This window comes from Narcine bancroftii, chromosome 2 (genome assembly GCF_036971445.1).
Source record: "Narcine bancroftii isolate sNarBan1 chromosome 2, sNarBan1.hap1, whole genome shotgun sequence".
In the NCBI taxonomy this organism is placed as follows: domain Eukaryota; kingdom Metazoa; phylum Chordata; class Chondrichthyes; order Torpediniformes; family Narcinidae; genus Narcine; species Narcine bancroftii.
Window position 1 is genome coordinate 36,122,433 of NC_091470.1, and position 23,669 is coordinate 36,146,101.

Genomic DNA, 23,669 nt, shown 5'->3' on the forward strand with positions numbered 1-23,669 from the left:
TAGTCCAGCATTCTTCCAAACATTAATATTAAACACTAACTATTAAATATACAATTGTTTAATGGTATAGACTTCTAATGGCATTTGATAAGGGAAGATTTAATAGCTTGGTATCAAAATAGCAAAGCCTAGAATAAATTGGGGTGTTCAGGACCAAATTAACATAGTAGTAAAAGTATCTTCAAGTGCTCCTGCGTTAATGTACTATGAATTATGACAAACCATTTCGTTTTCATCTTTGTGTAGCGGATATGAGATACCACACTGATATGCTATGTTCATAACTTTGATTAAAGTTGATAATAGGTTAAAATCACTAACCTTAAATTTAAGGTTAATGATTTTGGCCAATTATCACCTTTAATCGGTATTTCATAGCCGCTGCACAAAGATGACAGTGGAAAGGTAAACGGAAACATTCCTTAATGGAACAAAAAATAATCCTTACCTCAGCCCTTCAGTCAGCTGGCTGGTTTCATTCATTTACATGTCGGGGGAGCTACATGCTGCAGATAGCAATGGGAAACACAGAGCAGTTCCAGCTGCGTGGAGAATTATGGGTAACGAAGACGGCCATTGATCCTGCATTGAGCCAGCTGCCAGCTAGCCGCCGCCATTAGTGTAATTTCAGTGTTAGCGTATTTCCAGTGTTAGTGCAAAATGTGTAAGTTTTAATAGAGGAGTGAGGGACATAATTTCAGTGCTTGCCAATAGGCGCTATGCTCCCGAGATACGGCACTGGTAATCACTGAAAATTTAGTGATCTGAGATCAGTGATAATTAAGACTATTTCAAACTTACCAAAAAGGTCATGCAGGGTCAGCATCAGGGTGGGGGGGGGGGGCGCGGGGCACGGTTGTTGCCACAGTCACACTTCCCCCTCACCGTGGCATGTGCCAGCAGGCACTATTTAAGGCCCCTTAAAAATAAATGCTACAGGCCCTACAATACGTTAATCTGGTACTGGGTACGTTGCAGAATGGAGAGAAAGTTTGCAATAGGACACTAATAGTGGTGAAGGATTTGTAGGATATGCACAGCCGAGTTCTCTAGCATTCAATACCATGGTGTTATTTTGGAAATGTACAATCATTTCACTTTTTGACATAGAGGTTACAATCTCTAAATCTACAGATTTCATAAAATTTGAAAGCATGTAAACCATGAAGTGGATCATACTAGATTTAGAGGAGATATTAGAACATTACAGCGTTGAACAAACCCTTCAGCCCATGATGTTGAGCCAATCCACATATACTACCTCCCCCCAAAAAATCCTCCCTACCACATAACCTTCTACCTTTCTTTCATTTATATGCCTCAGAGGGACATAAATGCCCCTATTGTTCCACCCTGCACCATCACTCACTCCAGGCACCCACAACTCTGTGTAAAACAACTTACCCCTGACGTCTCCCCTAAACTTTCCTCCCTTCACTTTGTGCAAATGTCCTCTGATGTTCGATACTGCTACCCTTGGAAATAGGTGCTAGCTGTTTACCTTCTCTATGCCTCTCATCATCTTGTAGGCCTGTATTAAGTCACCTCCTATCCTTCTTTGCTCCAAGGGGAAAAGTTCCAGCTCCACTACCTTTGCCTCATAAGGCACATTTTCCCTTCCAGGCAACAACTTGGTAAATTTCCTCTGCACCCTCCCCATAGCTTCCATATCCTTCCTGTAATGAGGTGACCAGAAATGAACACAACTTTCTAAATGTGGTCTCACCAGAGATTTATAGAGCTGCCACATTTCCTCACGACTCCTAAACTCAATCCCCTGACAAATAAAACCCAACATACCAAAGGCCTGCATGGCAACTTTGAGAGCTCTATGGATTTGGACCCCATGGTCCGCTGTTCCTCCACACTGTTAGTATCCCACCATTAGCCATGTACTCTGACTTCGTTTGACCTTCCAAACTGCAACACCTCACACTTATCCATACTGAAATCCATCTACCACTTTTCTGCTCCAATCTGCATCCTGTCTATATCCTGTTGTAACCTACAACAGTATCCACAACACCCCCAACCTTCATATCATAATATCTACAAACATATTGACCCATTCTTCTACTTCTTTGTCCAGGAAATATTAATCAAGTTGGTGGAATATGCTATAAGGCAGCAAATGAAATTGAATGCCAAGGAGAGTCATATATTTTGGTAGGAAGAATAAAAAGTACAAACTAGAAAGGACAATACTTAAAGAAAGGTCATGAGCAGAGTGTATTGAAGGACAGGTGTATAATTTGTTGTAAGTGGCAGGGGAGGTTAAGAAAATGGTTTAAAAGAGCACATAAGCCTTTATACATAGTGACAGTGTACAAGAGTGATGAAACCTACAGTATGGAAACATAAATATACACCTACAGTATAGGTACTGTATATAAAAAAATTTGGTTTTGGCACACATGGAGTCTTGCATCCTTTTCTGGGTATCATGTTTCAAAAAGATGCAAAAGGCATTGGAGAGTGATGGAGAGATTTACCAAAAGTACTCCAGAGATAAAGAGCGACTGATGTGTGATTAAATTAGAGAAACTAGGGTTATTCTTCTGGGAAATAGAGAAGGTTGTAAGGAGACTATAGAGACATATTTAAAAAATGAAAGTAGTTGAGCCACACACAATTGAATTATTTAAAAGGGAGCTGGCTAAGTAACTGAAAAGAAGGGATGTCGGGATACAAGGAGAGGGATTTTCATACCCAAAGCCAAAACAATACGACAGAACAAACAGATTTCATTCTGTGAAAATGTAATATTTGCAGTGTTTTTCTACCCTTCAATGCAAATGGATTTTAGAATCCACATAGAAGCAGTCCATCTACCCCACTGCATCAATGTTGACCATCATGCTTATCTACATTAATCTCACTTGCCTGCACTAACTCCATTCCCTTCTTTGCCTTACTCCAGATGACTCTCAAATGTTGTTACTGCTCCTGTTTCTGCTACCTACCTGGAAGCTTATTGCAAATACCAACTACTGTGTAGAAAATTTACCCCTCACATCTCCTTTAAACCTCCTGCTTCTCACCTTAAACCTGCACCCTTGAGTTTTCGACACCCCTATCAAGGGAGGTAGACACTTGCTACCTACCCTGTCTTTGGCTCTCATAATCTTGCTCAGGTAGATGAAGTATTTACTCAAGATTTCACACTTCTTTTTTCAAAATAAATTTCCATTTAGCCCCCAGTTCTCCCACCCTTCTCTCCATCAACAACCAGGACAAAATAACTTGCACAGCTCTGTGATACCACAGGCACATGTCCTAAGTGTGCTGCAAATCTGCAATATTAACATCAATAATGATGTTCTGCAAGATCAGGAGTAACTCGCAGTACCATGAAGGAGAAAAACATTTGTGGTCACACTGTAGTGACCGGAGGGTTCTACATGCTAATTCTATGTTGAGGCCAATCCAAATTTACCAAAGGCATTTTGTAATTTACAGCAGAATTCAACAATTATTAAGGAATTTTAACATGTTACTACTAAATTGGGCATATAGTTTTGTATCTCAAAGGTTAAAATTAATTAATATACTGCTTTGATAAAGATTTGCTTGTCTCTCAAAACAATCTGGACAGAATTAGCTTCCTAAAACAGTATTCAAATTTTATTACAAACAGATGCCAAGAATTATAAATTTGCATTCAAACAAAATACTCAAATCTCAATTCTCTTACCAGTCGCACAAATGAAACTAAATAGCTTAGTTTAGTTCCCATATACATTTGAAATTCATGTTTTCAGAGAAACAGCTGAAAGTTGGAGGTGTAAGGCCACCTGATATTGCTTTAAACTCAAATTATGATTATGCTGGGGTATGTGATGAAGATGAATAATGTAGTCATTTTTATTACAAAAAAAATTATGAACTTTCATCCATATAGCTGAACAAGATAGGATTATTTGCTATTTTAAGTAAACCACAGCATCCGGATAGGAACTATGTTTATTTTCAAATATGAGCACCTGAACATTTTTAAGAAAATATTTGCAGATCATTCAAAGAAAATTGAGTACTCTGTTCAATGTACAATTTATTGAATTGGGGCTCAGGGGTATCTATCATTCATAAACCACAGATAATATTCTTATTCTTTTGGGTGACATGCTGGGATAGGTAGGTGTCTGTCGCAAAGATTTCCTCAAGGACAGGTAGCAAAGTCAGTATAGAACTACATTGAAGTTTATAGTAATGTGGAAGAGGCAATCTAAGCATGGTGAATAAAATCAAACTGAATGCTTGACCTCATTGGTTGCATATAAAATATAAAACTTGGGACTTTACATTGCATCACAGCCTGGTTTGGGAATTCTCCTGCCCAGAAACGTAGAATGTTGCAGAAAGTAATAAAAATAGCTAGGTCCATCACAATTAACATCCTACCCATTGCTGACATCTAAGTGAGGCCATGCCTGGTCACAAGCTATATTCAGGCAAAAGGTACAGAAGCCCAAACACCAGCACCTCTAAGTTCACGAACAGTCTCTTTCCAAAAGCTATCAGGCTCCTGAACCTCCCTTTGGTACACTAATCACAGACTGCCCCAACGTTACAAATGGACTATTTGCACTACTGCAAGTCACACTTTTTGTACCAGGCTTACTGTGAATATTTATATCCTAAGTATTTATTTATTTATTTTTAAAATTTAATTCATTGAGTTTACTATTACCTATTCGGTTTCAGCAATTAAGAATTTTGGTACACGTGTACATTGTACAATGTGCACGACAGTAAATGCATCATCATTAACTTCACAAAACACTGGCTAGACAATGCTTGAGTCTAATTCTGGTAGCCACACTGCAAGAAGGTTGCAATTACACTGGATCTTGCTAAGTTGGAGGAATTTAGTTATGGAAAGGACTGGATAGGCAGGGCATGTTTTTCTTGCAATACTCCTGTATCTGCCTCTCCACCTCCCACACCTTCTGTCCTTTGCTCCATTACCTCTGGACTCTTTCCATAGTTAATTTCCCCCTTAATATGTGTGATTTTCCTATTTTATCTTAGTGAAGACCCAAAATGTTGACTGTCCATTTCTACCCCTGGATACTGTCTTGACCTGCAGATTTTGTTTTGTCTTTGTAACACTAAACATTGATCAGCTCTAAACACTGGCTATGAGTAACAGCCAATATCCCATACATGCAGTTAGGACTGTATACATGTCCCTGTATCCCTCAGTGAGTTGGGGGGGGGGGGTGGTGGTGTGGGGGTGTGTGCGTGTGCGTGCCACTTTCCCAAAAGGGAGATCTCATAATCTCCCTAATGATAGCACCAATTAGCACAACATTCTTACAGCACCAGCAACCCAGCTTCAGATCTAATGCTGTATGTTCTCCCAGTGTCTGTTTGTGTTTCCTCCAGTTTCCTTCCACTTTTCAAAACATACAGGAGTTGGCCAATTGGGCGGCACGGGCTCGTGGCCAGGTAGGCCCTGTTACCATGCTGTATGTCTAAATTTAAAAGCTCACAGTCTTCCAAAAGTAGCTTAGCAGGAGGTTAAGAGGCAGCTACCCTGAAAATAGTTTGCTGACACCCTGTACAGTTGCATTTAAATTTTTCATACCCAACCTCTCTCCCAAACAGAAAGACACAATGAGATCAAGGCTTCTTCTTCAGTATACAAGGAATATGCCCAACTTTTACTAAATTAGGATCTAGAGCCTGGTGCAGTGGTGCAATGATCTAAGTCTTGGCCTCATTCATTGCTTTTCTGAAAGGACCCTAACGAGATTTTCAGAATCTCATTGTTCCTTGTAAGCTCACTTTAATTCCTCAAAATAGAGTGATATTTACTTTTTAGAGACTACAGAAGTATAAAAAGGCAGAACATAATGCATAAGACAGTACAATAATAGCTAATTTCATCCCTCCAAATTCAAATGCTTACATTTCTTATTTTCTCAGCCAATTTTTTTATACGTTCTTTCGAATAACACATTTAAAATCAAAGAGATGAGTGCAAGATTAGTTTATTGATCCTGTTTTCCCATTCAATACTTTGGCTAAGGTCCACAGTACCACCAGGTAGCCTAAGCTATTACCATATTCCTCACTTCCCTAAGAGTTCAGAAGTCTTCACCCTGTATATGGTCTCCAACCGAGTCTTCATAGCCCTCTGGAAAGTTTTGGATAATCAACTTAATAAGAAATCATACAATTGGCTTAATAGAGTAAATGCCAAACTATTTTATAATTTTTATGAAATTACTTCCCATCCTTATAATTACTGTCTGTTGGCTTGTTCCAAAGAACTGATCTTTACTTGATCATCTTTTAACCCAGTAAACAGTGGAATGAACAATGGTTTAAGTACAATCAGTTGCTGTAACCCCTACAAGTGTCCTGGATAAGGATATTAAAATTGTACACAATGCAACTTCTTAAAGTTCCATTGCAGCTTTGATTGAGTTTTAGGGATGAAATCCAGTCATTCAACATGGACTAGTCTATTTCTAGAAAGTTAAGATTACCTCCAATGTTCTGTATCAATATTGCAACGATAACCATAACCTGCAAGATAATGGAACAAACCACAATTTAGAAAATAATTTATGGCCAAAAATAATACAATCTATCAATCATGAACTGAGAAGAAATTGTTATTTTGTGTCGTCAATTTTTTTGGATAGTAAAGTCTCAATAGCGAGGTACATGGCTAAATTATCTGCTTTCAGCATTTGTGGAGAAACAAAAACCTTTTGCCCAAAATATTTGAAACACCCTGGAGGCCATGGGATCTCAGATCCAAATGAAGATTTGACTATAACAAACAAATCCTTAACTACAATGAAATATCTACCTGAATTATGTGCTCCAGTTCTGTACCTGAGTTGAAACCACAACTTTTGAATCAAATGCAGGAACATTAAGCGTTTAGTGGTCGTGAATTTTTAATATCCTACCTTCTCTGCAGTGTCAGAGTACAAAATGTTCCTGATTATTTTGGTAAAACAGTTTTAACCCTTTTCTCCCACAACACACAAAAAAAAACATCCTAAGGAAGCAAACATTTTACAGTAAAATCCCCATTATCCAGCACCTACGGTGATGGCGGATATCAGTTATGCAAATTTTCTGGTTGACTGAGATTCACTCTTCCAACACCTAAGACATCTGCATTAAGAACACACTGCTCAAAAGACAAAAGACAGTGCAAAATGTGAAGTAATATGAAAAAATTCAGTATAGTCTTTAATTATGTAAAGTTCACTTTAATTGGCTAATTCCCGTCACTCACAGAATTTAAATTTGAACCCTGGTCGCTGGCGCTGTAACAGCATTGCACTAGCCGCTATGCTAACTGTGCCGCTGTCAAAATTAACCCCCTCCCCACACTGGCAACCCGACTCCCTTCCATGCAAGTGTCTCGGTCAGGTCCTCAGAGCAACCCCACACCAGTGTGATGGTCAGCCCCTTGGCGCACCTTCCTTTAAATTTGAACCCTGGCCAATGGCACTGCAAGAGCCTTGTGCTAGCTGCTATGCTAACCATGCTGCCATCATAACCCCCTCTACCCTGTTTACACATAAAGCCTTACATACTTAATAATACGCTAATAAAAATAAATACTCTTACCAGGCAGGGATACGGAGACACTTTGGGAGAGTCGCCCCAGCGATGAGCGGCAACAGCCAGTTCTTCATCATGGGACCCGCCATTTTATTCAAAAACAAGTTTATTGAAATTTTATTTAAACAGCTGCTGTGGGTGGGGAGCTCCTCTAGCTGAATGTTTGCTCCAGTCTTCACCATGGGGTTGGTTGTTACTTCAGAGAACCTTTACTTTTATAATTTTAAACTTTATTTATATTTAAATTTATTTATTTCCTCAACCTTTTTGTCAGATGTTTGAGTTTCTGGTTGATTGAGAGCCAGATAATGGGGATATTATTGTATTTAGTTGAAACAATTCTTAGCTTCAGTTTTGTACAGCAAGATTATATGGAAGTGTTCACAGGCTTAAATCCATAGAAATGGGCTGAAAAATAGCTTCCTTTCAATTAATGGAATATTACTGGAGATAGGTAGAAAGGGCTTGACTCGGATGCAGCAAAACAAGGACAACACTTAATACCTTTCCAGTTTTCTTAAAGGCACAAAATCCAAGGTCTTCATAGGATGTCAGTCCTAGAAAGATAAAAGGTAGATTGTGTTAGTGGAACTGGACTTATTTTTTTAGAATGCAGTTTCAAACTTTTATGAATAGAATATAACTCTTAACATTTCAGTTCTGTTATAGCATGTGGAATGTTCCAATCATAACTAATAATGGAGTATTGAGTATTATTACTAAAACGAATTAGAGACCAAAGTGAAGGCATTAAAACACTTTCACCAACATCTATTGATCATTCTGAGAGAAAGTGAATGCATATAACCCACAGGAAGGGTAGAACAGTTTGGTCTTCCACTCACCACTCTGTTGACACAACTCCAACAGCAAATGAATGGAGTATGCAGCAAAATAAGCAACCATCAGCAAGAGAACACTGCAAGACAAAACATTAAATACACCTGTAATAAATCTAACCCTGGTAGTTAAAGTTCTTGAATTTAAAATTTGCTACCATATTTTCTGTAGTCACACAACACCAAAGGTGCTAATCCAGTCTAATGCAAAAAAGTTTGAGAACATCATCAGTATTCCAACAATTAATCTGGATTCTGTCGACATACGTGTAACTTCAATCAGGACTTTATGATTCATTTGGTACCATTCTCATCCCAGTCAGTTCAGTTGTAAATCCCATTTTAAAAAGACTTCGAGACGCCAAGTTTAAATATCTTACATTGAAAGAGCAGCAGGTTTCTTCCTCATAGTTATCCATCAAGCAACAACATTGCAGTTTCTGGGAATTTGCAGTGTTCAAATTGAAAACCATAGACAATCCCATGTCAAATTTGACAGCAGGATAAAATATAAAATCATACAAGTACAAGATACATCATCCTGCCTGTACTTTCTTAAATTCTGCCTTGAAACAATGCTGGTTGCTAATATTGTTGTCTCAATGTTCATACTATCGTTAATCTCCAAGGCAAAATTCTACAGTTTCAAGGATTTCAAGCCTCAAATTCTTTCATTCATTGCACATCATCAATATTTATATTTCTCATTTGCTCTGTCATGTATTCATTGGGGAAAAAGAAAAACACATGCACGAGTACTTCACTTAGTGCTCACAGTGCTTTCCCAGGAATGAAAGTGCTGGTAGAATCTCCTGACCTTCAGTGAGAACATTGTGAAGTTATCACATTTTCACCTGTGACAATGTGAATTGCTTCTAGGTGCTCCGGTTTCTTGTCACATCCCAGAAAGGTGCAGATTGGTTAATTAATCTGTCAGCTAGAGACACCTAAAACTACAGATCCTAGAATCTTGAGCAAACTCTTGAAAACCATAGAACATTATAGCACAGAAACAGGCCCCTTTAGCCCTTTTGGTCTGCGCCAAAACATTTTTTTTTGCCTAATCCCAATGACCTGTACCCTGTTCATAGCCCTCCATTGCTTTCCTATCCATTTACCTGTCCATGTTCTTCTTCATGTTAATATTGACCCTGCATTCACCACTTCAGCTGGCAGCGCATTCCATACTTCCACCACTCTCTGTGTAAAGCTGGATTCATCTGCAAATTCCCCTGGTGTGCAGATGAATGGTAAAATCAAAGGTGAGAGTTGACAGAAATGTTGCGAGAATAAAAATGGGTAATGGTAAGTGTAAAAATTATGCTTCGTAGCCAGCACAGACCCTTGGCTGGTTGAAAGGTCTGTTTCCATGCTGTATAGCTCTGTGACTCCTCATAGGAAGAAGCATTACTGATACCTGTGTCAGCACCTGGTGTGAACTCTTGCCTTTTCCACTGCTGTGTGCTGCAACTCTGGCCAAGAGCTCATCTTTCTACTGGCACCTCCACAGCAACAAAACAGTTAAAATCTCATCCCCTCAATGTGGAATAAGTCATAAGGCAAGGCCATCTAGAATTTTCTTATTGTCTACAAGAGGTTAATGATTGTAGCTCTTGTTAGCAAGGAGAGCTGTGCATTCAAAGAGATGGCAACTAGAGCTTTCATCATATCTAAAAGGAGGTGATGACAGAGACCACAGCATTCAAGCAGTCAGCCAACACATGAAGCAACCATTGCTAGTCCCCATTAATGGTCTGATGCCAATCAGGGTACAGCCACGAGCTCCACATTTCAGTGTCAAGTAGTCCCAGTGCTCAGTGCAGCCAACTCAACGCCAGTTCTCACAGGCAGCTTTGTACATTATCACAGAGGTTCACTCTGCATCATATGACATCATTAGGCCTTTTCAAACTGCTGTATAAAATGGGGTTAACCAGGCAATTTGTCCGGTCAGTGCCCCACTTACATGGCAGTTAGAAAAGGTCCAGCCCGGTCAACATTGTCAGAATCCAACCGGGTCCCTGACCTACCTCAGAGGTAGTCAGGGAACCCATTAAACTTACCTAGATCATGTCCACAGGCGATTTGAAGAGGAAAATGGCCAACCCGCTTATTCCGGCGACGTCAGTGCTTACATGCGTGTGTCACGGGCAGCCAGCATTTGAACATCCGGCAGAACTTCCGGTGAGTGCGTGATGCGTCGTTACGGGGGCGGGATCCACCCTAAATCGCTGGGTTGGCGATTTAATGGGCCAATCCCCCTGCAATTTGAAAGGTGCTTCCAGCACCTTTGCCACAATAGATGAGGGCTATCCAGGTGCTGCAATTTAAAAGGGGGCTATTACTACAGGAGTGGCAGAAGAGGACAGGGTTCATTCCAGGTTCCCTACACAAAAAAAGTACAAAGTACACACCAGCGAGTGTTTGGACTCCAGGATCAAGTGCACCTTCAGATATCAAGTGCTTTGTGGATAGTGCTAAACAGGGTATTGAACAAGCAAGGGAAGAAATATTCCATGTGCCTCAAGCTTACAAGTCCCAGTATTTTGTTTCAGGTTCAAGCCATCTTTTGAGTGTTAGCTTTTTGGGGCTATGTCACCTTTTCTGACATCTTTGCCAAGTAATTGACTATTATTCCCTTTTTATGTGTTGCACCCCACAGCAGTCAATAAAGAATTTTATCATAACCATTCCAGCCTTTTCTCTCACGGCCTTTGTAATTAATCGGAAATCTAATTCACCAGGAAATTCACACATTCAGCTGAAGACAAAATTTTGGATCACCTTGCAAACAAAATCTCATTCTTATACATTGTTTTGTTTTCTTACCTGAAGCCAATAATACCTGTATTAGCCATTGCAAAAGCCAAACCAAGAATGCCACTTCCCATGATTGCGTGCATTATATTAAACACAGAGAATGCAAAAGAACCTCGTGATGATCCCTGACGTGGAGGTATCTGCCAAAATATTACAGTAGAATGGATTTATTAGTCCAGTTTAGGAAGACTGTCCCTGTCAGGAGAATTAACAACCTTACACCAAAATGTAGTTACAAATATTTTGTCATGGTGATTACATCAAAGCTGGCTGGGGGGGTGTAAGGTAAAACATCATGAGATGGGAATGTGTAAGGAGTTACCCTGTACAGGGCTGTAACAAGATGTGAATGCATCCTTGTACTTACAAGATAAGAGAGACATTGATGGATTGAGAGGCAGGAAGCTAGCAGGGAAAGGATAGCAACAGTTTTAGTCATTGGACAAGTAATGATATGATGATGTTCTAAGCACGTATCCAAGGGTATAAAAAATCACCATTTTGCTGATAACGGCAGAATGCATTCTCCGACTAACATGGTTAGTCGCAAGTGTTACAATCCGGTAATAAAGAACAAAGAACCCTGATTTCGACTCAGTCTGGTGTTTGTCTCACTCATTCATGAACAAAGCAGACCTAACAGGGGTGAGGATGTCTATGTAGTTTAGGCACTTTTGCTGCATACATGGGGATTTCAGCCACACCCCTCATTCAAGCCCTTACTCAGAATTGGTCGATTATCATGTTACTATCAGCCTAACCTAAATACAAACTATTTGAATGCATGGATGTCAAATATGGTCTCACAATGCATCACATTTCAATATTGGCTTAACACAAAATAATTTGAGATTTACAACTTTTTCTGCAGGGAAATACAATTCCTTTTGATTTATACATTAGATCCAGTGAAAGCCAGCAATGTTTTAGTTGCAACAATCAAAATTTCTCTTGCGACAGAACCATTCAGTTAATTTCGAACTCAAGTTCCTGCCCCTCACCCTATTCCCTTAATCTTACAAATGACCGAGACATTGCCATGCAGCTCCAGTCACCTCAAGCTCTTTCCATGTCTCCCAAACACTAGACAGCAGCTTGATGAGCTAGGATTATTATTCTTTAATGTGCATGGATGAGGGACCCTAAATAGCGGCGCTGCCAGAACTGCTGTCACGGTCTGGACCCAAGATGGCGTCGCCCACGATCGGCAGCAGCCACGAGGGGCTGACTCAGGACACCAGAAAATGGGGAGACCACACCTCCCCCCTCCCTCATTTGATAAGGATAAGCAGAAGAGACAACCCATAGGATTGCGAGGGGCTCTGAGGCTGAAGAACACAAGGACGTTGGGCTGTTGGTGACTCAAGGCAAGGAATCCTCAAAGGCTGCGGGCTACTGGAGACTACAGTCAAGCAACTCGCACCAGGCTGTGGACTGCTGGAGACTGACTGAAGGGAGTAATATATATCGGAACTGGGGTAGGAGAGGTGCCAGAGGCTTCCACGTTATGTCAGAGGTTTGTATCTGGAGCTCAATTTGGCAATGATTTGAACTGAAGGCAACGGAGACTCTACGGAGACTCATTCAATGACTCTGGGCGGACTTTCTTTTCCCTTTCTCTGATTCGAAGGGGCACTGGACAATTTCTGCTGATACCAAATCTTTGGCCTAAGGTGGACTAAAGGAAATTTCATGTTAATCACATTTTTTGTTTTATTACATGACTATCTTGAATGTCCACCCACTTTCAAAAAGCATTATAGACACAGGCAGCCAGCTTTGGAAATACCACCACCTGCTAGCTCTCCAAGTTACACACACAATCTCGGAGTTAGTCGTCAACTCCAAATCATTGCTCTCTGAACTCCTTTCTGCTGGGTTCGAGACTTAAAAAGTCCCATCAGTAGGGACTAAATTTATAAAACCAAACCTCAATTATTAACAGTAATTAATTTTTAAAAGGCTGTACTTGCAGTGATAATATTTTAAATGAATTCTTCCCATGATTTAATGGTATTCTGCAATCACTCCAACAAAAAGGCACTCAAACCAAAACACCAATTTAGTGAAGTTTCAAGACTGAAGCTGAAGAGAGAACCTAATGAGCAATCGCCATTGTCATGGTTTCCCCTCGAGGTTGAGGATGATGGACTTCATTCCGTTGATCTATTTATGGGGTCTCAAGTGGCTTATGAGTCCAATCTTGGCTTTGAAAGATCTTCCGCATTCAGGGTAGGTAGTTCCAGATGGCAGATCGGACTTTTCTTCTAGTTCTGCACTTCTGCTGGCTTCGAAAGTAGCTGTTCATTCTCGGATGATGGTTTGCCAGAGTTTCCTGTCCTTGGCATTGGTTTCCCAATTATTGATGGCAATGTTACATTTGTTCATGTTGGATTTTAAGAGGTCTTTGAATCTCTTCTGTTGGCTACCTCTTTTATGCTTGCCTTCTTGAAGGTGGGAGTAGAAGATTTGTTTCAGCAGATGTTCGTCTTCCATCTGAACAACATGACCGCTCCATCTTAGTTGGTTCTTAATGACGTAGGCTTCAATGCTTGTTGTTTTTACTTCATTTAGCACACTGATGTTAGTTCTTTTTATCCTCCCAGCTTATATTTAAGATGTTTTGAAGACAGCATTGATGGAACTTTTCAAGATGTTGCGCAGGTTTATGATGTGTACAGAAGTATTGGGATTACCACTGCTTTGTACACTAACATTTTGGTGTCTGTTCAAATGTCACGATCATAAAAGACATTTATTTGGAGATGTCCAAAAGCTGTTCCAGCACATTTAAGATGATGTTGGATCTCGTCATTAAGGTGACTTCCAAGATACCGAAAGTGGCCCACATTTTCCAGGGTTGTTTCACCAAGTTGAATTGATGGTTCTATCCAATTTGTCTCAGTTGGTGATGGTTGGTAGATGATTTGAGTCTTCTTGGAGTAAGAGTTTATTGTCACATACTAAGTGCAATGCAGAGTTCTTGCTAAAACAGGTTTGCAGGATACACCAGCTATAAAAGCATACATCAAATTACCACAATATGCTAAGAGAGAGAAAAAGACGGATAGATGGATGTACAGACGGATAGATGAATAAAAAGAATTCACAGTTGCAGTTAATACCAGAAAATGAGTGACATTTCAATAGTGCTAAACAGATCTTTTGATGGTGCTAGACTACTTTAGGGTTTGGGTAGTACAGGAGATTCAACAGCCTGTGATTGAAGTGAAATACAAAAGTACTAGAGAAAATCAGTAGGTCACGCATCATCTATAGGAAGTAAAGGATCATCAACATTTCGGGCCTGGGCCCTTTGTCAAAGTATGAGCAAAAACGAGGCAGGTGTCTGAATGAAAAGGTGGGAGTAAGAGGAAAGGGAGGAAGGGGCATGGAAAGGAGCACCCGCTGACAGGCAAGACTTCATCAGTATACATTGGTGAGTGGGTAGAAGAGAAAAAAAAGCTGAGAAATGATAGGGGGAAGAGGTAGAGAGTAGGAAGCTGGAGGTAAAGAGACAGGGATAGTGAAAAAGCACTTGGGGAGAGGTTTCCTGGCAACTGGACAAGTCAATGTTAATGCATTCTGACCGGAGAGTGCCCAGGCGGAATATTAGATGTTGTTCCTCCAATTTGTGGATGGCCTTGGATAGTTTTATCAGTGTGTGTAATTAAAATAGCTGGTCACTGGGAGGACCCCGTAACTGCAGCGCACAGAGCAAAGGTGCTCAATGAAACTATCTTTCAATCTGTGTCCAGACTCTCTGATGTGGAGGAGGCCACAAAGGAAGCACTGAATACAGTCGATGTCCCTATAGAATCACAAGTGAAGTATTACTTCAGATGGAACGACTGTTTGGGGCTCTGAATGGCAGTGAGAGAGGAGTCTACCAACATGAAGTGCTTCAAGAGGCTCATCATGGGGCACATCAAGCTCCTGCTGCCCCATCACAGGACCCCCATGCAGTTCACATATAGATCCAACCATCCTCCAACTAGCCCTCACCCACCTGGAAAATAAGGCAAGCATGATTGAATGCTATTTATTGACTTCAGTCTGGTCTTCAACACAAATATTCCTCAGCACCTGATAGGGAACTTGAGCCTGCTGGGTCTGAATATGTCCCTCTGCAATTGGACTCTTAGCTTCCTGTTGGGGAAACCTCAGGCAGTCCAGATCAGAAACAGCAGTTCCAAAACTGAGCACAGCCCCCCCCATCCCCCCCCACCCTCCGGAGCTGTGAGCTGAGCCCCCTGTTTTCACACTTCTGACTCATGACTGTGCAGCAATACACAGCTCAAACCACATCATCAAGTTCGCTGATTGTGGTGGGCCTTAGCATTCAGCATTCAGAGATGAGGTGCAGTTACTAACGGACTGGTGCAGAGCCAACAACCTGTATCTGAACGTTAGTAAAACAAAGGAGATGGTTGCTGACTTCAGGAGGGCCTGGGGGGGGGGGGGGGAAATCACTCTCTGCTGACCACTGACAGACAGCACTACTGTTGAGGTCGTCAAGAGTTCCTTGGTGTGCACTTGGTGGAGAATCTTACCTGGTCCCTAAAACCAGCTCCATAGCCAAGAAAGCCCAACAGTGCCTCTGCTTCCAGCAAAGGCTGACGTAAGTTCATCTCCCACCCTCATCCTCCATCCTCACTACAGAGGATGTATTGAGAGTATTCTAAGCAATTGCATCACCGCCTGGTTTGGAAGTTGTACCACCTCAGACCGTAAGGCCCTGAGGATTGTGAAGTCAGCGGAAAAGATCACTGGGGGCTCTCTTGGTACATGAAAGATATCTACATCAAACAGTATACGCAGAAAGCAATAAACATTGTGAAGAACTTCACACACACCTCACGTAAACTTTTCTCCCTTCTGCCATCTGGAGATACCGTAGCACCCAAGCCCTAATATTGAGATTGGGCAACAATATTTTCCCCCAAGCCATCAGATTCATGAATTCCCAGAACATATGCGGCTAGTGTACCATGGACTTTATACATCTTAATATTTTAACATATGTGAATATGTTCCGTGGACCAGGAGAACTGCTATTTCACCTTTACCATGCAATGAATGGGATGAACATATGCGGCTAGTGTATCATGGACTTCATACGTCTTAATATTTTAACATATGTAAATCTGTTCCATGGTCCAGGAGAAATGCTATTTCACCTTTACCATGCAATTCTTGGGATGAACGACAAATAAAGGTGATGACTTGAGGTGTGAGCGCAAGTGTAGCATTTCTTGCAGTCACTGGGGGTACAAGGGGTAAATTAGTGGGAAGGGATGAGTGGACAAGGGAACCCTGGAGTGAGCAGTCCTGAATCATTTCGATTTCACCAAATAAACCTACAAGCCCATCTTCAACGTGACTAGATTTATGATGTCCCACTAATATGGAATTATGAACATGCTAGTACCTCATTTCAAAAACCTTTTAAAAATAAGGGGGGGGAAAAACCAGCAAATGTGGCTTCATTCTGATTGCAATCATTCTTGTAGCTACTTCATGCTGTCCATGGACCCTGGGTATGCAAATACCAAGTGTTGAGATTGGATCTGTCACCAGACAGATTAGTTTGTTGAGAAGGTCAGCACATCGGGTGCTGAAGAGTCTTTAATGTTTTAATGTTTTATGTTCAGTCAACCCATTATGTCCCTTTCAGTTCACATGTTCAACACCCATCCATCATTCAGACTACTTTCAAGTTTACAATTACTATCATGTGCACCAAGGTACAGTGAGGTTTGTTTCGCATGTCATCCACTTCTATCCATACGCAAATAAGGTAGACCAGAACATTGTACAGAGTAGAGTTACATCCAAATTGTGTCGCCAAATGTTTATCCAATGAAAACATTGGATTACAAATCAGTTAGTCACATGAAATAACATCAGAAACCCATAGGAAAATGAGGCAGTGGATCTGGAGGGTAGTTACTGGAGTAAACTTCCTTCAACCAAGCACCTGGGCAATGTCCTCTTCATCAGATGCTTCATGCATGAACTGCATACTGTCTACTGTGTACATATCAAGCTTTTGTAATGGCTGGAAATAAAACTACTGCCTATCCACTTAGGGAACATGTCTTTGTCAGTTACACCTGAGAAGAGTTGTTGAGGTATTTGCCAAAGTTCATCCCATCTGCTATGTAACTGACAGAAACAGAGATGCATGAGCTGTTCCCACAGACAGACAAGAACACACATCAAACTGCTGCTTGAAATCTATCAATGCAGTGAAAAACTCCCTTTAGTATATCCAAAATTCACTTGTATTCAATGGCACTAGTTATCACATGTGGCAAACTGACATGCCCTGACCTCCATGACCAGATGCTAAGGAGTTGCCAAAATTGCCTGCTGCCATAGCAAGATCTCTACGAGGAAAAGGCCACCGTAAAGCTCAACCTGACATAGAAAAAAAATGTGTTACAATCCATGAACTATATGCTTAAAGATTATGCTGGGCTAATATGAGCAAGAATAACGTTGCATTTCGAAAACACTGAATTAACTTTCAGGGTCATTAAGAGCATTACATTTCTTTTCACAAATTTTAAAAAGGTAAATCTCTGAATATGTTAAGTATCTGAAAAGATACAACAAATATATGAAAAAGATACATATAAAAGTATTGGGTGGCAAGATGTCAGAAGGACAAACACGAGTACAGTTATCACAAGATCAGAAGTAGGCCAATTAGCCCATCAGGTCTGCTCGGCTATTTAATTATGAGCTGATCCTTATCACTCAGCCCCACACCCCATCTCCTCGTAACCCTTGATCAAATACCTGTCAATTTCTGAATTAAATACACCCAACGATCTTGTTTCCACTGTCGCCTGTGGCAACATATTCCATAGACTCACGATCCTCTGGCTAAGCAAGTTTCTCTGTATTTCTCTTTTAAGTCGACAGCCTTTTATCCTGAAATTGCAGCCTCTTGTCCTATACTCCCCTATGATGGGAAACAACTTTGTCACATCAACTCTGTCCAGGCCTTTCAGCATTCGAAATGTCTCTGAGGTTCCCTCCTTATCCTTCTGTACCCAACGAGTATAGTCCAAGAGCCAACAAAAGTTCCTCATATGCTAACCCTTTAATTCCTGGTATCATTCTAATAAATCTTCTCTGAACTCTGTCCAATGCTAGCACATCCTTTCTCAAATAAGGCAGCTGAAACTGTACATAATACTCCAAGTGAAGTCTCACCAGCACCCTACAGAGTCTCAACATTCACTTTCTTCACTACCAACTGAACGTTGGAGGTTAACCTTTGGGGGGCACACAAAACTCAAAACGGTCAACCAGTTTACCTATCTCGGCTGCACCATTTCATCAGATGCAAGGATCGACAATGAGATAGACAACAGACTCGCCAAGGCAAATAGCGCCTTTGGAAGACTACACAAAAGAGTCTGGAAAAACAACCAACTGAAAAACCTCACAAAGATAAGCGTATACAGAGCCGTTGTCATACCCACACTCCTGTTCGGCTCCGAATCATGGGTCCTCTACCGGCACCACCTACGGCTCCTAGAACGCTTCCACCAGCGTTGTCTCTGCTCCATCCTCAACATCCATTGGAGCGCTTACACCCCTAACGTCGAAGTACTCGAGATGGCAGAGGTCGACAGCATCGAGTCCACGCTGCTGAAGATCCAGCTGCGCTGGATGGGTCACGTCTCCAGAATGGAGGACCATCGCCTTCCCAAGATCGTGTTATATGGCGAGCTCTCCACTGGCCACCGTGACAGAGGTGCACCAAAGAAAAGGTACAAGGACTGCCTAAAGAAATCTCTTGGTGCCTGCCACATTGACCACCGCCAGTGGGCTGATAACGCCTCAAACCGTGCATCTTGGCGCCTCACAGTTTGGCGGGCAGCAACCTCCTTTGAAGAAGACCGCAGAGCCCACCTCACTGACAAAAGGCAAAGGAGGAAAAACCCAACACCCAATCCCAACCAACCAATTTTCCCTGCAACCGCTGCAATCGTGTCTGCCTGTCCCGCATCGGACTTGTCAGCCACAAACGAGCCTGCAGCTGACGTGGACTTTTTACCCCTCCATAAATCTTCGTCCGCGAAGCCAAGCCAAAGAAGAAATCCTGCACAAGGACTCCCAGGTCCATTTGCACCTCTGATATTTGAATTTTCTCCCCATTTAAATAATAGTCTGCCTGTCTATTTCTTGTATCAAAGTGCATGATTATACAATTCCCAACATTGGATTTCATCTGCCATCTCACTGCCCATTCTATCCAAGTCTCTGCAGCCTTTCCATGTCCTCAGCTCCACTAACTCTTCCACCTATTTTGGTGAAATCTGCAAATTTAGCCACAAAGCTATCTACTCCATCATCCAAATCATTTATATACAATGTAAAAAGAAGTGCCCCCAACACTGACCCCTGCAGAACACTACTAATAACAGGCAATCAGCCCGAATATGATCCCCTTATTCCACTCTCTGTTTCTTGCCTATTAACCAATGCCCTGCCCATGCTAGTATCTATCCTTCCTGTAATTCCATGAGCTCTCATCTTGTTCAGCAGCCTCACATGTGGCACTTTGTCGAAGGTCTTTTGAAAGTCCAAGAACACAAAATCCACTGGCTCTCCCCTTTCTATTCTGCTTGTTATGGCCTCAAAAAAATTGTTGTAGGTTTGACAGGCATGATTTTCCTTTAAGGAAAATGTCCCTCTGGTAACTCTGTAACCTCATCTTTAACAAATGATTCCAACATCTTCTCAACCACCAACATCAAACTAATAGGTCTTTTCTTTCTTTTTAAAATATTTTTATTGACTTTCATATAGAAGCTTATAGAGTTTTAGAAAAGAAAACACATAACACACAAAAAATAGATGAAACTGAGTAAAGAATTATCGTGTGCTCTGCAACTACAATAACATTCTAAGAATGGGCCCCACAACTGAAATTTTCTCTTTAATATTATATCTAATTTTCTCCAAACTTAAATAGGACATTACATCATATAACTACTGGGTATTTCAACCATTTCAAATACTAATATTCTTATCTATTTTTTAACTTTCTGTTTTATTTTCATGGTGGATTGATACCATGTATTTCTAATAATTTTTTGGATTTAAAATCAATCTCCATGGCTGGAATCAAGATTGATTGGGAACGAGATTTGAACATAACATTTTCAGATATTGTTACTGTACTCTCAGCTTGATTAACGATTCTTCATTTTGTGCAAGGCATTGCTTATACAATTTAAGGTGGTACACAGAACTCAAATGTCCAAACTTAAATTATCTCATTTTTATGCAGATATTGATCCACTATATGAGAAATTTAAAATTTTTGAAGTTTCTCTGATCCATGCTTTGGGAGTGCCCAAATTTAGAGAGATTCTGGAAAGACATTTTCCAAACTTTATCAACGATTCTTAAGATTAATTTAGAACCTTTTCCGTTAATTGCTGTTTGGTTTTACTCGTGACCCAGATAAACCTATGTCTGCATCTCTGGAAAAAGATTTACCTTTTACCACGTTGATAGCCAGACAAGCAATCTTACTGAACTGGAAAGATGATTCATCCCCTACTCATAAACTATTAGGTCTACAGTTTCCTTTCTGCAGCATCCTTCCCTTTTTAAAATCACAGAATGACATTCGTGATTCTCCTGTCCTCTGAAACCATCACAGAATCCATTGATTCCTGGAAGATCATTACAATGCCTCCACAAGCTCTACAGCAACTTCCTTCACAACTAGATGGTTCATTCCATCCAGTCCGGGAGATTTATCTATCCTTAAACGTTTAGCTTCCCCAAGTACCTTCTCTTTCATGATCTTGACAGCACTCACTTCACTTCCCAGATCTTTAAAAGTCCAGCAAGCTACTAATTTCTTCTACCGTGAAGACTGATCCAAAATATTCATTCAGTTCCTCTGCCATCTCATCTCCCATTACAATTGCTCCAGCATTGTTTTCTAATGGCCCAATGTCTATTCTTGCCTCACTTTTGCTCTTTATATACCGGCACTTGAAAAAGCTTTTAGAATCCTCTTTGATATTATTTGCTAACCTCCTTTCATAATTTCTCTTGTCCTTCTTAATCACCTTCTTAGTTGCCTTCTCCAAGTTTTTTAAATTTTCCCAGTCCTCAATCTTCCCACTAATTTTTGCTTCCTTGTATATCCTCTCCTTTGCTTTTACTTTGGCTTTAACTTCCCTCATCAGTCATAATTGTCTCATTTTTCCATTCACAATTTTCTTTCCTTTTGGTATGTACTTGTCCTGCACTTGCCTCATTTTTTTTGCAGTAACTCCAGCCATTGCTAATCTGCTGTCTTCCCTTATAGTGTGAGGTGAAAAATTCCCTTCTCAAGCTCTAATTATTATGACTGCATAAAAATCCACATTTAAACAAATTTGTGCCCAAGAAAGGGTTTAGAAAGGTTTGTGTCAAGATGTATTTAGAATGAATGCCTTCTGGGAGGGTTAGGGTGAGGGGCCAAACCTGCTGCACTATCTTGTCCAAACAACAAATGAAGAGACAAGGAAATTCAAATTGCTGGAATTGACAAGACTAGAGCCTGACTGCACCATTTGCAACAAAGGAATGATTTAAATAAAATTATCAATGAACTTTGGGTGACAACTATTTAAAGACACATTTCAGGGAATTACACCTATTAAAAGTTAAATTAAGTCTGCATCTGTAAGATTCTGTATTCTCTTTCTTCTTTGGCTTGGCTTCGCGGACGAAGTTTTACGGAGGGGTATGTCCACATCTGCTGCAGGCTCGTTGATGACTGACAAGTCCGATGTGGGACAGGCAGGCACGATTGCAGCGGTTGCAAGGGAAAATTGGTCGGTTGGGGTTGGGTGTTGGGTTTTTCCTCCTTTGTCTTTTGTCAGTGAGCTAGGCTCTGCGGTCTTCTTCAAAGGAGGTTGCTGCCCGCCAAACTGTGATGCGCCAAGATGCATAGTTGGAGGCAATATCAGCCCACTGGCAGTGGTCAATGTGGCAGGCACCAAGAGATTTCTTTAAGCAGTCCTTGTACCTCTTCTTTGCTGCACCTCTGTCTCAGTGGCCAGAGGAGAGCTCGCCATATAACATGATCTTGGGAAGGCGATGGTCCTCCATTCTGGAGATGTGACCCACCCAGCACAGTTGGGTCTTCAGCAGCATGGATTCGATGCTTGCGGACTCTGCCAGCTCGAGTACTTCGATGTTGGTGATGAAGTCATTCCAATGAATGTTGAGGATGGAGCGGAGACAGCGCTGATGGAAGCGTTCTAGGAGCCGTAGGTGATGCCGGTAGAGGACCCATGATTCGGAGCCGAACAGGAGTGTGGGTATGACATCGGCTCTGTACACGCTGATCTTTGTGTGTTTCTTCAGGTGGTTGATTTTCCAGACTCTGTGTAGTCTTCCAAAGGCGCTATTTGCCTTGGCGAGTCTGTTGTCTATCTCTTTGTCAATTCTTGCATCAGATGAAATGGTGCAGCTGAGGTAGGTAAACTGGTTGATCGTTTTGAGTTCTGTGTGCCCGATGGAGATGTGGGGGGGGCTGGTAGTCATGGTGGGGAGCTGGCTGATGGAGGACCTCAGTTTTCTTCAGGCTGACTTCCAGGCCAAACATTTTGGCAGTTTCCGCAAAACAGGACGTCAAGCGCTGGAGAGCTGGCTCTGAATGGGCAACTAAAGCGGCATCGTGTGCAAAGAGTACTTCACAGACAAGTTGCTCTTGTGTCTTGGTGTGAGCTTGCAGGCGCCTCAGATTGTAGAGACTACCATCCGTGCAGTACCGGATGTAAACAGCGTCTTCATTGTTGAGGTCTTTCATGGTTTGTTTCAGCATCATGCTGAAGAAGATAGTAAAGAGAGTTGGTGCGAGGACGCAGCCTTGCTTCATGCCGTTTTCAATGGAGAAGGGTTCAGAGAGCTCATTGCTGTATCTGACCCGACCTTGTTGGTTTTCGTGCAGTTGGATAACCATGTTGAGGAACTTGGGGTGGCATCTGAGGCGCTCTAGTATTTGCCAAAGCCCTTTTCTGCTCACGGTGTCGAAGGCTTTGGTGAGGTCAACAAAGGTGATGTAGAGTCCTTTGTTTTGTTCTCTGCACTTTTCTTGGAGCTGTCTCAGGGCAAAGACACTGTCAGTAGTTCCTCTGTTTGTGCGAAAGCCACACTGTGATTCTGGGAGGACAATTTCGACGACACTAGGTATTAGTCTATTAAGGAGAATCCTAGCGAAGATTTTGCCTGCAATGGAGAGCAGCGTGATTCCCCTGTAGTTTGAGCAGTCCGATTTCTCGCCATTGTTTTTGTACAGGGTGATGATGATGGCATCACGAAGGTCCTGAGGCAGCTTTCCTTGGTCCCAGCAAAGCATGAAAAACTCATAGTTTGGTA

General features: G+C 41.3%; 1 protein-coding gene across 6 annotated transcripts in view; it reads right to left on the minus strand.

Annotated features, from left to right (window-relative positions):
* The window catches only part of slc38a6 (solute carrier family 38 member 6), a 79,533-nt gene that overhangs the window by 44,039 nt on the left and 11,825 nt on the right, over positions 1-23,669 (minus strand). For 5 of the 6 annotated variants that reach the window (XM_069916277.1, XM_069916272.1, XM_069916275.1 and 2 more), the window contains exons 2-5: positions 11,265-11,395; positions 8,442-8,515; positions 8,101-8,153; positions 6,498-6,537 (exon numbers count right to left, since the gene is read on the minus strand). In XM_069916277.1, the coding sequence (XP_069772378.1) occupies positions 6,498-6,537; positions 8,101-8,153; positions 8,442-8,515; positions 11,265-11,395 (298 nt within the window). The remainder of the gene's footprint in view (positions 1-6,497; positions 6,538-8,100; positions 8,154-8,441; positions 8,516-11,264; positions 11,396-23,669) is intronic. The other variant, XM_069916274.1, reaches the window with a different exon arrangement.